Below are 14,070 nucleotides of genomic sequence, written 5' to 3'. Positions count from 1 at the left end.
AGCTCAAAGTAACAATATAGAATAAGAAAAAATAAGCTAAGAGATATAGAGAGAAAGAGAGGAGATTTTATTTCTTCTTCAATTGTGTGTTCTTTCCATCTATTACAATGCCTTTATATAGGCATGAAAAATGAAGAAATATTTCATTGAATATGTCATTAAGCATTTGAGAGGAAGATAGATATCCACCATAATTTCTTATAACAAATTATAGGTTTTTCTCTCTGTTGGAATAATGTGGTCATTATGCTCATTACTAAACTTATTGAAAAGATATATCTTTTTTATCAGAGGTTGAATCGATCATCAGAAGAAGAATTAGACCAAAAATTAGAATACATTATAGGAAAATCAAACTTACATCGAAGAGAAGCAAATGAACGACTTTCATAAAAATTCTTGTAGAATTAAGAATGAAGTTCTCATTCTGTACCAAAGTATCCATCTTCCACCCTGGTGGCCCTACAAGAACCAACTCCTTCATTGCATCAAGCTTCCCCTTTCTGTTGGCCCTACAAGAACCAACTCCTTCACTTTATCAAGCTTTCCCTCTCTACAGAAAGCATCAACAATAATTGAAAATGTTTATAGAGATAGATCGTGGGTTTGTAGTTGCCCAAAAATTTTGTAGGTCCGTAAAAACGGTCTAATGATTAATACTTATTGCTTCATCGTGAGTTTCATCTTTATTTTATGATGTTTCATGGTCATGCAATAAGAATTTGTAATTATATCCATATTTTCATGCGTATTAGTACATGCTAATATTGCAGAATATTTTGAACATACTCTGATTGACCTAAAATTTTGTAGGTTCGTAGGAAGCGAACTAATAACTAATACTTATGGTTTTGCCATTACTAACGATATTTTTTTAGTATTTTGGGTTCATTTAATGGCATTTCGGGGTCATGCAACACGAATTTGTTATTAAATCTACTTTTTAATGTGCATTAGTATATGCTAATTTTATAGATTTTTTTACGGACTCTAATTGCCTCAAATTTTGCAAGTTATAGAAAATGGCCTAGTGACTAATACCCATCGCTTTGCCATGACTTTCGGGTTTACTTTTTGATTTTTTGGAGTCATGCAATACGAATTTGTGACTATATCTATTTTTTCGTATATATTAGTACATGCTGATCTTGTATAAAAATTTTGACGGACTCCAATTGGTCTAAGATTTTGTAAATCCATAGAAAATGACATGGTGATCAATATTAATTGCTTCACCATGACTTTCGATTTATTTTATGGCGTTGCATAGTAATGTAATATGAATTTGTGATTATATCCACTCTTACGTGTGTACTAGTACATGCTGATTTTGTAAAAACGATTTACGGACTCCGCTTGGCATTAAATTTAGTAGGTCCATAGGAAACGACCTAGTGACCAATACTCATTGCTTCACCATAACTTTCGAGTTTATTTTTGGGTGCTCTGGGGTCATGCATCGCGAATTTGTGATTATACCCACTTTTTCGTGTGTATTAGTCATATTGATTTTGTAAAAATATTTATTGACGAACTCCGATTAGCTTGAAATTTCATAGGTCCATACAAAATGACCTAGTGACTAATATTTATTACATTCTTTTCGTTCGTAAAAGAAATAATGTTTCCTTACTCGCTCTCTCGATGCAGTTTAAGCTAACGTGCGCCATCCTCGTCAATAGTAGGAAAGAAGGCACGCAGTTGTCCTAAAAAGCAACAGATCAAGGTTGATGACAAAATACCCAAGCTCAAAAACATCGGAAGTACCTTGTCTGCAGTCATGGAGTCAACCTCTAGAACTTCCAAAACGCAGGTAGGAGGTGGAATACTTACCTAGATCCCTTGTGTCGAAGCCTCTGCATTTGTAAGTCAATAGCATAAACGAGCAAATCAGAGCCCTATTCTTATGCAAGTGAACTTGAGAGATAGTATAACACCTCCTCCATCTAGGGGTGTTACTGTTCCATTGGGTAAGGAGCTGGAAGCTGGAAATCAAGCTTCAAAATCGGTTAATGCTACACTAGGTAAGAAGAAGGAAGCTGAGAATCAATCACCAGAACACATTACTGTTCCATTGCCGGAAATTACTAGGGAATCAACTTGGGTTGGGGTCCTTAATGGTAACCGATCAGCTGCTAATAATATGCCTTTGCACTACATTAATCCTAAATTAGTAGAAGGTAATCTTGTGGCCAAATTTGAGGAATCAGATTTAGAAGCTAAAACTTTGAAGTGGAAATGTGCCCTAATCATCTATGTAATGGGGAAAAGCCAGGGTATAACTACAGGCATAGATATATAAACCAGATGTGGAATACAGTCACTATGACATAGCTCTATTCTCATGATTATGGTTACTACATTGTTAGGTTTCAATCCATGGCTGATATGAAGAAAATTATGTGTGGGGGGCCTTATACGGTCAACAATAGGCTCATGATAATGAAACAATGGAGTCCACAGTTTGATTTTGATACTGAATTTTTAATTGAGATTCCTCTGTGGGTTAGATTTCCCAAACTTCCCATGAACTGCTGGGGAGGTAGCTCATTAAGTAGAATAGCAAGCACAATAGGAATTTCACTGTTTGCGGATAAGTACACTGCCAAACAAACTAGAATCTCTTATGTCAGAATTCTCATTAAGGTGAATATTACTAAACCTCTTCCAAGCAAGGTCCCTATTATGGATGACTCAGGTAGGCTTTTTGATCAGACAGTAGAATATGATTGAAAACCTGAATTCTGTGAGAAGTGCTTAAAAATTAGTCATGACTGTACAAAAGCTCACAAGGAGGAGGTTAAACAAGTTTAGCAGCCCAAAAGAAATAGGCCACATCCTGTGAAGTAAGTGTAAAAGAGTACAGGAGTTGTGTTAGCTCCTACACACAAAACTAACCAAGGGCAGACAATGATGCTGAATGAACAAGGGATCACTACTTGTGCTGATGAGAGCAGAGTAGTAGAACCAATACCTACAGAAGGCCATCAACAATCTCTTGATAAAGGGAAGAAAGCAGCTGAAGTAAATGGAATGCCTCTGAACTATGCACAAGCAGTTGTATCACCTGGTAAGTAAAGCCCTAGTCAACAGACAAATGTAGCTATGATGGCTAATTTGTCACTACCATCTGCAGGTGGTACATCCAAACCTGCTTGATGTCTTGGTTGGTTTGGAACATTAGAGGTACCAACAAACATTATAAGAAAAAAGAGTTGCGTACCTATATTAAAGAGAATAATATTAAACTAGTTGGTTTAGTATAAACTAGAGTAAAAAAAGATAAGGCATATGGCATTGCTAATAGGGTAGTGCCAGGATGGCAAGCAAGATTTAACTATGAACATGCTGCTAATGGAAGAGTCTAGGTATTATGAGATCCTTCCTACTATGATATAACAGTGATAGATCAGTCTGCTCAAGCTATGCATTGTGATGTTAGAGGAAGGAAGAACCAAGTGAACTGTCTCATGACAATCATAAATGGGTTTAACACAATTGAGCTGAGAAAGCCTTTGTGGGTGCATCTGCAAAACCTTGCAGCACAGATCACCAATCCTTGGCTCATTTGGGGAGATTTTAACTCAGTGTGATATTTTAACTCAATGTTAAATGTACAAGACAGACTTTATGGGAATCCAGTAACAAGTAATGAGATTCAATACTTCACAGCTTGTATGCAATATTTGAACTAATGTGAATTACCTTGGAAGGGGGAATACTATACATGTTCTAATAAACAACAAGGTGCAGATAAAGTTTTCAGCAGGATTGATAGAGCTATTGGAAATGATGAATGGATGAATATTTTTAGTCATATGGAGGTGGACTACAAAATGCCTTTTTATCTCAGATCATGTTCCCATGATGATCACTTTAAGGACAGTTGAATCCAGTGGCAATATCCCATTTAAGTTCTTTAATGTTTGGGCTGATCATGAGGATTTCTTATCAGCGGTTGAGGGAATTTGGCAGACACGACTATATTCAGACACCATGAAAGATATCTGGTACAAGTTGAAGGCTCTTAGGTCAGAACCAAATCAATTTAATAACACTGAGTTCAGAGGAGTAACAACTAAGATAGAACATCTAAGATACAGGCTGCAGGATACTCAAGAGCAGCTGAACAGGGGCTACTCTGATGCAGTAGCATTAGAAGAGAAAAGGTTACTTGAAGATCTCGAAAGATGGTCACGAGGAAAGCATCCTTTAGCAGAAATTCAGAGCTAAGTGGATAAAACTTGGTGATTTTAACACCAAATATTTCTCAGCTGTCATAAAGGAAAGAAGTCATAGAAAAGTTATTGCAAAACTAAATATTGCCTTTGGAGATAGACTCACTAACCAAAAGCAGATCCAACAAGAAATAATTGCCTTCTATAAATTCCTTATGGGATCAAGATCAGCTCGTTTGCCTACGGTGAACAAATATATATTGAAACTGGGACTTGTCCTCTCACACTCCCAGCATGTGAGCCTTTGTGTTGTAGTCACTGACCAAGAAATATTTGAAGCTCTGTGTGCAATTGGAGATGACAAAGCACCGGGTGTTGATGGCTATAATGCATTATTTTTCAAAAGAACTTGGACACTTATCAGACCAGAAGTGTGTCATGTAGTGAAGGAATTCTTTCATTCACGCAAGCCTTTTAGAGCAATTAATTGCACAGCCATCACTTTGATTCCTAATGTTCCTTATCCTACAAGTATCAAGGAATATAGACCTATAGATTGATGCATTGTTCTGTACAAACTAATTTCCAAAATTCTTACAAATAGGCTGCAAAAAGTTATTGCTTCAATTGTGTCAGACACCCAAGCTGGCTTCATTCCTGGCAGGAAAGTTGCAAATAATGATTTATTGACTAATGGGTTAGTCAAGTCTCACTTAAGGAATAATATTTCTCCAAGATGACTCGTCAAAGTGGACATTCAAAAAGCCTATGATACAGTCAACTGGAGGTACTTATATCAAGTTTTGGAATATTTGGGATTTCTAGTTCAATTTACCAATTAGATCCTAGAGTGTATCAACAATGAATTATGCCATTCTCCTAAATGGGAAGACTACTAAACCATTTGATGCAGCTAGAGAGCTTAGTCAAGGAGATTTTATGTCTTCATTTCTCTTTGCCATAGCAATGGAGTATCTGGGCAGGAAACTAAAGGCACTTAAACATGAGAAAACTTTCGACTATCATCCTATGTGTTCTAGATTGGACCTAACTCATTTGAGCTTTGTTGATGACCTTCTCCTCTTCACAAGAGGATATACTACTTATGTTGTCCTATTTCACCAAAAGTTCAACACCTTTTCAGAAGCTTCTAGGATTAAAGAAAATCTAGCCAAAAGCTCAATATATTATGGAGGAGTTAGCAATGAACTGAAGCACGAGATTCAACAAGCCCTAGCGTACAGTCAAGGAGTATTGCCTTTCAAATATCTGGGCATACCTTTTGATACTAAGAAGCAATCAATATTGTAATGGAAACCTCTCATTGACAAAGTTGTGAGCAGAATTTCTTCATGGACAGCAAAGAAACTGTCTTATGCAGGCAGAATACAGCTAGTCCAAACAGTAATCTTTAACATTCAAGCTTACTGGGCTCAAATCTTCATTATACCTGCTAAAGTCATCAAAGCAATTGAAGTACACTGTACAAGATATATATGGTCTGGGGTGAATACAATAACCAAAAAGTCTTTGGTGGCATGAGATAGGATGTGTTCTCCAAAAGCTGCTGGAGGACTGAATATGATTAACTTGGCCATGTGGAACAAAGCGACTATCACTAATACATGCTGGGAGTTGGCTAACAAGAATGACAAGTTATGAATTAGATGGATCCATAGCTACTATATCAGAGAGTAGGAGTTCATGCATATGGGAGTACCAAAGCAAGCCTGTTGGATGGTTCGAAAGGTGTTTGAGGCAAGGGACAGGTTACACCTTATTAGCAACCTATCACAACGCACAGTTATAAAATAAGTGTACGTGCAACTACTAGGTGTACTTCCAAAAGTTTCATGGAAAGGATTGATGTGTCAAAACCAAGCAACACCAAAAGTCATCTTCACCATGTGGCTCCAGGTGCAAGAAAGAATGTTAACAGCTGATAAGTTAAAGAAATGGGGAATGCCGGTAGATGACACTTGCTGTTTCTGCAATAAAAAACTAGAGACGCGAGATCATTTGTTTGTTGAATGCGAATATGGTAAATGCCTATGGCATAGACTCATGCTCTGGCTGCAAATTCAGTATCCTCCTATAGACTCATGGGAAGCAAATCACCAATGGATAGTTATGAAACTAAGGGCAGATCTCAGATGGCAAGAGTACTTAAGCTAGTCTATGCAGTATATATTCATGCACTGTGGATTGACAGAAATTCACGGATCTTAGAGAAGCAAACTACAGCATGGGAAGTCCTAGCTAGGAGAGTGGCTTGCATGTGCAACTTCAGAGCTAAAGGCTATACGCGAGTGTTGCTCAGCAATGGTAAATATTAGTCATTAACAGGTAGAGACTAGAATGTGTATAGCGAGGCAGAGAATGTAGATTTTTTTTTGATACTTTCTTTTATCTTGTAGAGCAGACTGAGATGGTCTACTCAGTTTAGTACATGCTGATTTTGTAAAAAAAAATTGACAGATTTCGACTGGCTTGAAATTTCGTAGGTCCATAGGAAATGGACGAGTAACTAATACTTATTATTTCGCCATGACTTTCAGGTTCATTTTTTGATGTTTTTGGGCCATGCATCACAGATTTGTGATTATATTTACTTTTTTATGTGTATTAATACATGCTAAGTTTGTAGAATTTTTTTGACGAACTCTAATTGGTTTGAAATTTTGTAGGTACATAGGAAACAGCCGAGTGAGCAGTCCTTATTGCTTCGCAATGACTTTCAGGTTCATTTTATGGCGTTTCAAGATCATTTAATACCAATTTAGAATTGTATCCACTTTTCTGTGTTTAATTGGTACATGTTGATTTTGTTTAATTATTTTTTGCGAAATTCGATTAACTTGAAATTTGCAGGTTCATAGAAAATGACCTACTGACCAACACTCATTATTTTGCTATGACTAATGAATTTTTGAGTATATCCACTTTGTCGTGTATATTAATATATGCGGATTTTGTAGAATTTTTATGACGGACTCTAATTGGCTTGAAATCTTGTAGGTCCATAGGAAACATCCTAGTGACTAATACTTATTGCTTTTACGGTTTATTTTTTATGTTTTGGGGTCATGCATCATGGGTTTTGTGATTATATCTACTTTTTCGTGTATATTAGTATATGCTGACTTTATATAATTTTTTTGACGGACTCTAAGTGGCCTGAAATCTCTTACGTCCATTGGAAACGGCCCAGTGACCAGTACTCATTATTTCGCAATGACTATCAGGTTCATTTTTTGGTATTTTGAAGTCATACAACACGAATTTATAATTATATTCACTTTTTCGGGTGTATTAATACATTTGTTTATTTTGTAAAAAACATTAACTAACTTCGGTTAGCCAGAAAATTCGTAAGTCCATAGAAAATGGCCTAATGACCAATACTTATTGCTTTACTATGACGTTGGGGGTTCATTTTATGGCATTTCGTGTTCATGCAACAAGAGTTTGTGATTATATCCATTTTTCGTGTGTTTCGTACATGCTAATATTGTAAAAATTTTATTGACATACTCTGATTGACCTAAAATTTGATAGGTTCGTAGGATACGGTCTAGTGACTAATACTCATGGCTTTGGCATGACTAACGATACTTTTTGGCATTTTGAGTTCATTTTATGATATTTCAGCGTCATGCAACATGAACCATTGATTAAATCCACTTTTTCGTGTGTATTAATACATACTCCCTCTATTCCAGTTTATGTGAACCTATTTTCTTTTTGGTCCGTTCCATAAAGAATGACCCCTTTCTAAATTTGGTAATAATTTAGCTTAAACTTACAATTGTACCCTTAATGAGAAACTTTTACAATCACACAAATACTTTGGACCTCTTTTTAGCTTGTTTAGGACCACAAATTTCAAAAGACTTCATTTTTTCTTAAACTCCATGCCCAGTCAAATAAGTTCACATAAATTAGAACGAAAGGAGTACTAATTTTGTAAAAAATATTTGACGGACTCTGATTGACCTGAAATTTTATAGGTCATCACATAGGAAACGACCTAGTGACCAATACTCATCGCTTCGCCATGATTTTTAAGTTTATGTTTTGGTGTTTTGGGGTCATGCAATATATATTTTTGGTTATATCTACTTTTTATATGCATTAGTACCTCTTGATTTTGTAGAATTTGTTTAATAGACTCCAATTGGCTTGAAACTTTGTAAGTTCATAAGAAATGGCCTAGTGACCAATACTTACCACTTCGCCACGACTTTTGGGTTCAAAAATGACCTAATAAATAATAGTCATCAATTTGCCATGGCCATTCCTCGTTTTTTTGGCTTTTTAGGTCCATAAAATAGGAATTTAGGACGATTCCCAGATATTCATGTACTACAGTCCACGCACCTCCTAAAGTTTTACGGGCTCATAAAAAATGGCCTAGCGAAGAATAGTCATCGATTCGTCATGACCGTTCCTCGTTTTTTGGCGTTTTAGAGTCATAAAATAGGAATTCAGGACGATTTCCAGATTTTCGTGTGCTATAGTCCACGCCACCTGCATAAATTCTGGCGTCCAACCCCGAATCTCCTAAAATTTTACGGGCCCATAAAAAATGATCTAATGAAGAATAGTCATTGATTCGCCATGACCGTTTCTCGTTTTTTGGTATTTTATGGCCATAAAATAAGAATTCAGAACGATTCCCAGATTTTCATGTGCTATAGTGCACGTATCTCCTAAAATTTTGGGGGCACATCAATAATGACCAAATGAAGCATAGTCATGGATTTGTCATGATCGTTTCTCATTTTTTGGCTTTTTAGGGCCATAAAATATGATTTCAAGACAATTTTTAAATTTTCTATAATCCACACCATCTACATGAATTTAGGTGACCGATCCTGATTCTCCTAAAAGTTTACTGGCCCATCAAAAATAATATAATGAAGAATAGTCATTGCTTCGCCATGACTATTTCTCATTTTTAGTGTTTTATGGTCATAAAACAGGAATTCAAGACGATTATCAGATTTTTGTATGCTATAGTCCATGCCATATGCATGAATTCGGGCGACGGCCCTGAATCTTCTAAGATTTTATGAGCCCATCAAAAATGACCTAATGAACAACAATCATTGCTTCGCCATGACCGTTACTCATTTTTGGCATTTTAGGTCCATAAAACAGGAATTCAGGACGATTCTTAGATTTTCGTGTGTTATAGTCCACGTCATTTGTATGAATTCAGGAGACCAACCACAAATCTCCTAAAATTTTGCGGGTCAATCAAAACGACCTAATGAACAATAGTCATCGTGTCACGACCCAGAATTTCCGTCGCCAGGATCGTGATGGCGCCTAACATTTCACTTGCTAGGCAAACCAACGTTAGATGTATTTATTAATTATTTTTAACAAACTTCAAATACGATAAAAATAAAAAAATTGAATAGTCTGAAACATGATAATTAAGCTAATAAGTGGTGAAATTCAAATACAACCTCGGATCTGTTGTCACGAATACATGAGCGTCTAAGATACTACAAATAATGGTCTGAAATAAACATAAATGTCTGAATCAAATGAATAGCTAAAAGAAGTAGAAGGGGACTTCAGAGCTGCGGATGTCGTGCAGCTATACCTCAAGTCTCCTCTGGGTAGCTGGATCCGAGTAAGTATACGGTATGCCGCTGGGACCAACTCTGGTATCTACACAAGAAGTGTAGAGTGTAGTATGAGTACAATCAACCCCATGTACTCTGTAAATGCCGAGCCTAACTTCGACGAAATAGTGACGAGGCTAAGGCGGGTCACTTACATTAACATGTACACAATAATAATAATAATAATAATAACAGAAAGATAGGAATAGAAGTAAAGCAGGTAACTCATATCAGCGAAACTCAAATTAACCAGCAGAGAGTCCCGAATAACCAGTCATATAACTCATCTCAACAACCGAGGCCAATTCAACAATAACAACAAATATAACTTTCATCAACATGTTGCGGCATTCAACCCGATCCCATAATATAAACTTTAAACAAATATGTTGCGGCGTGCAACCCGACCCCTCCATATAATCATCTATCAATATCATAGTCCATCCTTATTCCGCCCTTTTCAATTCATTTCTTTTCAATTTCTGTTGCGGCGTGCAACCCGCTCCCTAAATAATGTCAATTAACAATAGTAACTCAGTAACTAAGATTTACATGAAATCATACATCAAGAGAACAAATGTACGAGCAATGGAGAATAACATGATAATCAAGAGACCCGAACTACTTGGATGTCTCAACTTTATCAATTCAACGGTATCTACTTTTAACAATACGTACAAGTGAAACTACTTCAATGAAGGCAACAATTAAAATAAAACTATAATGCAACAAGGCATAAGACAATTTAGATATATGGGAGAAACAAATCGAGATAAGTAGTAAACAAGTATGGAATCAAGAATGGGATGGACATTTTAATACAAGAAATGCTAAATGGCAAGTAGCAATTATGGCATGGAAGTCAAATAAGCATCTAGCAATTAAGGCATAAAGACAAGACATAATATTAAGCAATGAAGATAGGGAAATCAAGTATTGTAACAGTTAAGTCATGGAAACAAGTAATTAATGAAATACAAAAAAATATGGAAACAAGTAATTTGATGGCGTATATACCCTCGTCACCTCGCATATACGCCGCTACACATGTATTTCACATAGCACATAGCTCAAGGGTTTCTAATTCCCTCAAATAAAGGTTAGACCCAATTTTTACCTCATTCCGCAAACAACTCAAAGTTCAATCATGGCCTTGCCTTTCGAACAAGCCTCCAAACCAATCAAATCTAGCAAATTATTAACCAAACGATTCAAAATAAGCCTTAGAAACTATGCACGAATGAAAGAGGTTAAATTTAGATCATTATTGAAAAAGTCAACAAAAGTCAACCCCGAGCTCGCTTGGTCAAAATCAAAATTCTGACCAAAACCCGAATACCCATTCACCTTCGGGCTCGGTTATGTAATTTGTTTCGAAATCCAACCTCAATTCGAGGTCTAAATCCCAAATTCACAAAAATCCCTAATTCTACCCAAATCCCTAATTTTTACCATGAAAATCATAGATTTGATGTTGAAATCTTATGAAATGTAATAGGTAATTGAAAGGAAATGGATTAAAGTCGCTTATCAATGAATTTAGGAAGAAATCTCTTGGGAAAATCGTCTCTAGGGTGTTTAGGGTTGAGAGTTTGAAGAAATGAGCTAAATCCTGTTTTTCCCTCTTTTACCCACATGCAGTTATCGCAATTGCGATATAAAGTTCGAAATTGCGATGATCGCAAAAACGATCAACCGTTCGCAAATGCGAAGAAGTCACTGAGCTTGTTATCCTCGCAAATGTGAATCAAGGCAGTCCGCAAATGTGAACAATACTTCGCAAATGCGAAGAGGCACCAAGTAGACAGTGGTCGCAATTGCGACCAAATCCTTCACAATTGCGAAGATGTAGAGTCCGCAAATGCGAATAATATCTCGCAAATGCGAACTCTTCCCAACCCATCCCATGCTCGAAAATGCGACACATTGTTCGCAAAAGCGAGGCTCGCATTTGCGAGCTAGACCTTACAAATGCGAGATCTGCAGTCCAGCACCAGAAACAGATTGCACCAGCTATTTTCCTAAGTCTGAAACCACTCTGTAGCCTATTCGAAATTCACCCGAGCCCTCGGGGTTCCAAACCAAACATGCAAACAAGTCCAAAAATATCATACGAACTCGCTCGCGCAATCAAAATACTGAAATAACACTTAGAACTACGAATCGGTCACCAAAACGATTTATATTTTCAATGAAACTTAAGAACATGCAATTTTTCAACCGGACGTCCAAATCATGTCAAATCAACTCCGTTTTGCACCAAATTTAGCAGACAAGTCATAAATACTGAAACAAACCTATACCAAGTTCTGGAACCGTAATTCGAACCCGGTAGTAACAAAGTCAAACTACGGTCAAACTTATGAATTCTTTAAACCTTTAGATTTCTAGATTTCAACAAATTGCGTTAATTCAAGTTAGGGACTTTCGAATTTAATTTCGGGCATACGCCCGAATCTCAAATCACGATACAGACCTACCGGGATCGTCAAAATACTGATCCGGATTTGTTTGCTCAAAACGTTGATCGAAGTCAACTCAAAAAATTTTAAGATACGATTTCATATTTTTCTCAATTTTTAACATAAAAACCTTGTGGAAGAAGACACGGACTGCGCATGCAAATCGAGGAAGGCTAAATGAAGCTAATTAAGGTTTCAAAACACATAAATGATGGCTAAAATTGAAAATGACCTATCAGGTCATCACACAACGCTTCGTCATGACTGTTCCTCATTTTTTGGTATTTTAGGGACAAAAAATAAGAATTCATGATGATTTCAAGATTTTCGATGTTATAGTCAATGCCATCTGTATGAATTCAGGCGACTGGACCCGGATCTGTTGAAATTTTGTGGGCCAATCAAAAATGACCTAATGAATAATAGTGATCGCTTCGCCATGACCGTTCCTCATTTTTTGGCGTTTTAAGGCTATAAAATAAGAATTCAGGACGATTCCCAATTTTTTCGTGTGCTTCAATCCACGTCATTTACATGAATTTAGGAGACCGGTCCCAAATCTCCTAAAATTTTACGTGCCTATAAAAAATGACTTAATGAACAATAGTTATCACTTCTCCTTGGTTGTTCCTCGTTTTTGGTGTTTTAGGGTTATAAAACATGAATTTAGGATAATTCCCAGATTTTTATGTGCCATGGTCCATGCCATTTGCATGAATTCAGGCGACTAGCCCTGAATCTCCTAAAATTTTGCGAGCCCATAAAAAATAACCTAATGAACAATAGGCATCGCCTTCGCCATGACCGTTGCTCATTTTTTGATGTTTTAGGGCCATAAAAAGGAATTCAAGACGATTCTCAAATTTTCGTGTGCTATAGTTCACGACATCTGCATGAATTCGGGCGGCCGAACCCGTATATTTTAAAATTTTGTGGACCCAGTAAAAACGACCTAATGAATACTCCATAGTTATCGCTTCGCCATGATCGCCTCTCATTTTTTGACGTTTTAGGACAATAAAACAGGAATTCAGGACGATTCTCAGATTTTTGTGTGCTATATAGTCCACACCATCTGCATGAATTCGGGCAACGAGCTCAGAATCTCCTAAAATTTTACGTACCCATAGTAAATGACCTAATGGACAGTAATTATTTCTTCGTCATGATCGTTCCTCATTTTTTGGCATTTTAGGACTATGAAACAGAAATTTAGGACGATTCCTAAATTTTCGTATGCTATAGTCCACGACATATGCATGAATTTGGGAGACCAGCCCCGAATCTCCTGATATTTTGCAGGCCCATAAAAATGACATATTGAACAATAGTCATCGCTATTCCATGATCGTTCCTCATTTTTTAGCGTTTTAGGGCCAAACAGGAATTCAGGACTATTCTGAGAGTGTCATCTGCATGAATTCGGGCGACTGCCATCGAATCTCCTAAAATTTTTGGAATCTTGTATATATTTTTTGGGGGGAATTTCATCACCATGTTTACTACATCATGCATGAAATTTCCTTTTCATCTTGCATCTATTGTTGCTGATCACGCTTAAAAATTTGGAAGGATATCTTTGCGTGTGATTCTTGGAGAGAAAGAATCCTTATGTATTTGTGTTTTAAAATTTGTATATGTTTGTCTAATTTTGGTAAGTTTATGATCAATGACTAGAAATTGGTAAGTTAGAACTTATTTAGGATATTTCTGCAACATTATCATATTAATTAGCAGTCGAAAGAGGGATCATCCCACCAACCTGCTCGTACAAAGTAGCATAAAAGTTAA

At 36.5% G+C, this 14,070-nt stretch overlaps 1 protein-coding gene across 1 annotated transcript; it reads left to right on the top strand.

The window, feature by feature from the left end:
• The first annotated feature begins 5,039 nt into the window (after positions 1-5,039).
• Positions 5,040-6,624, top strand: LOC107823783 (uncharacterized). The gene is made up of 5 exons (XM_016650493.2): positions 5,040-5,416; positions 5,522-5,654; positions 6,096-6,146; positions 6,239-6,503; positions 6,596-6,624. Exons 1-5 carry the CDS (start codon positions 5,040-5,042, stop codon positions 6,622-6,624), a joined length of 855 nt encoding a protein of 284 aa, XP_016505979.2.
• Positions 6,625-14,070: the final 7,446 nt, after the last annotated feature.

This window comes from Nicotiana tabacum, chromosome 2 (genome assembly GCF_000715075.1).
Source record: "Nicotiana tabacum cultivar K326 chromosome 2, ASM71507v2, whole genome shotgun sequence".
In the NCBI taxonomy this organism is placed as follows: domain Eukaryota; kingdom Viridiplantae; phylum Streptophyta; class Magnoliopsida; order Solanales; family Solanaceae; genus Nicotiana; species Nicotiana tabacum.
This window is presented reverse-complemented; position numbering and strand designations above follow the sequence as displayed.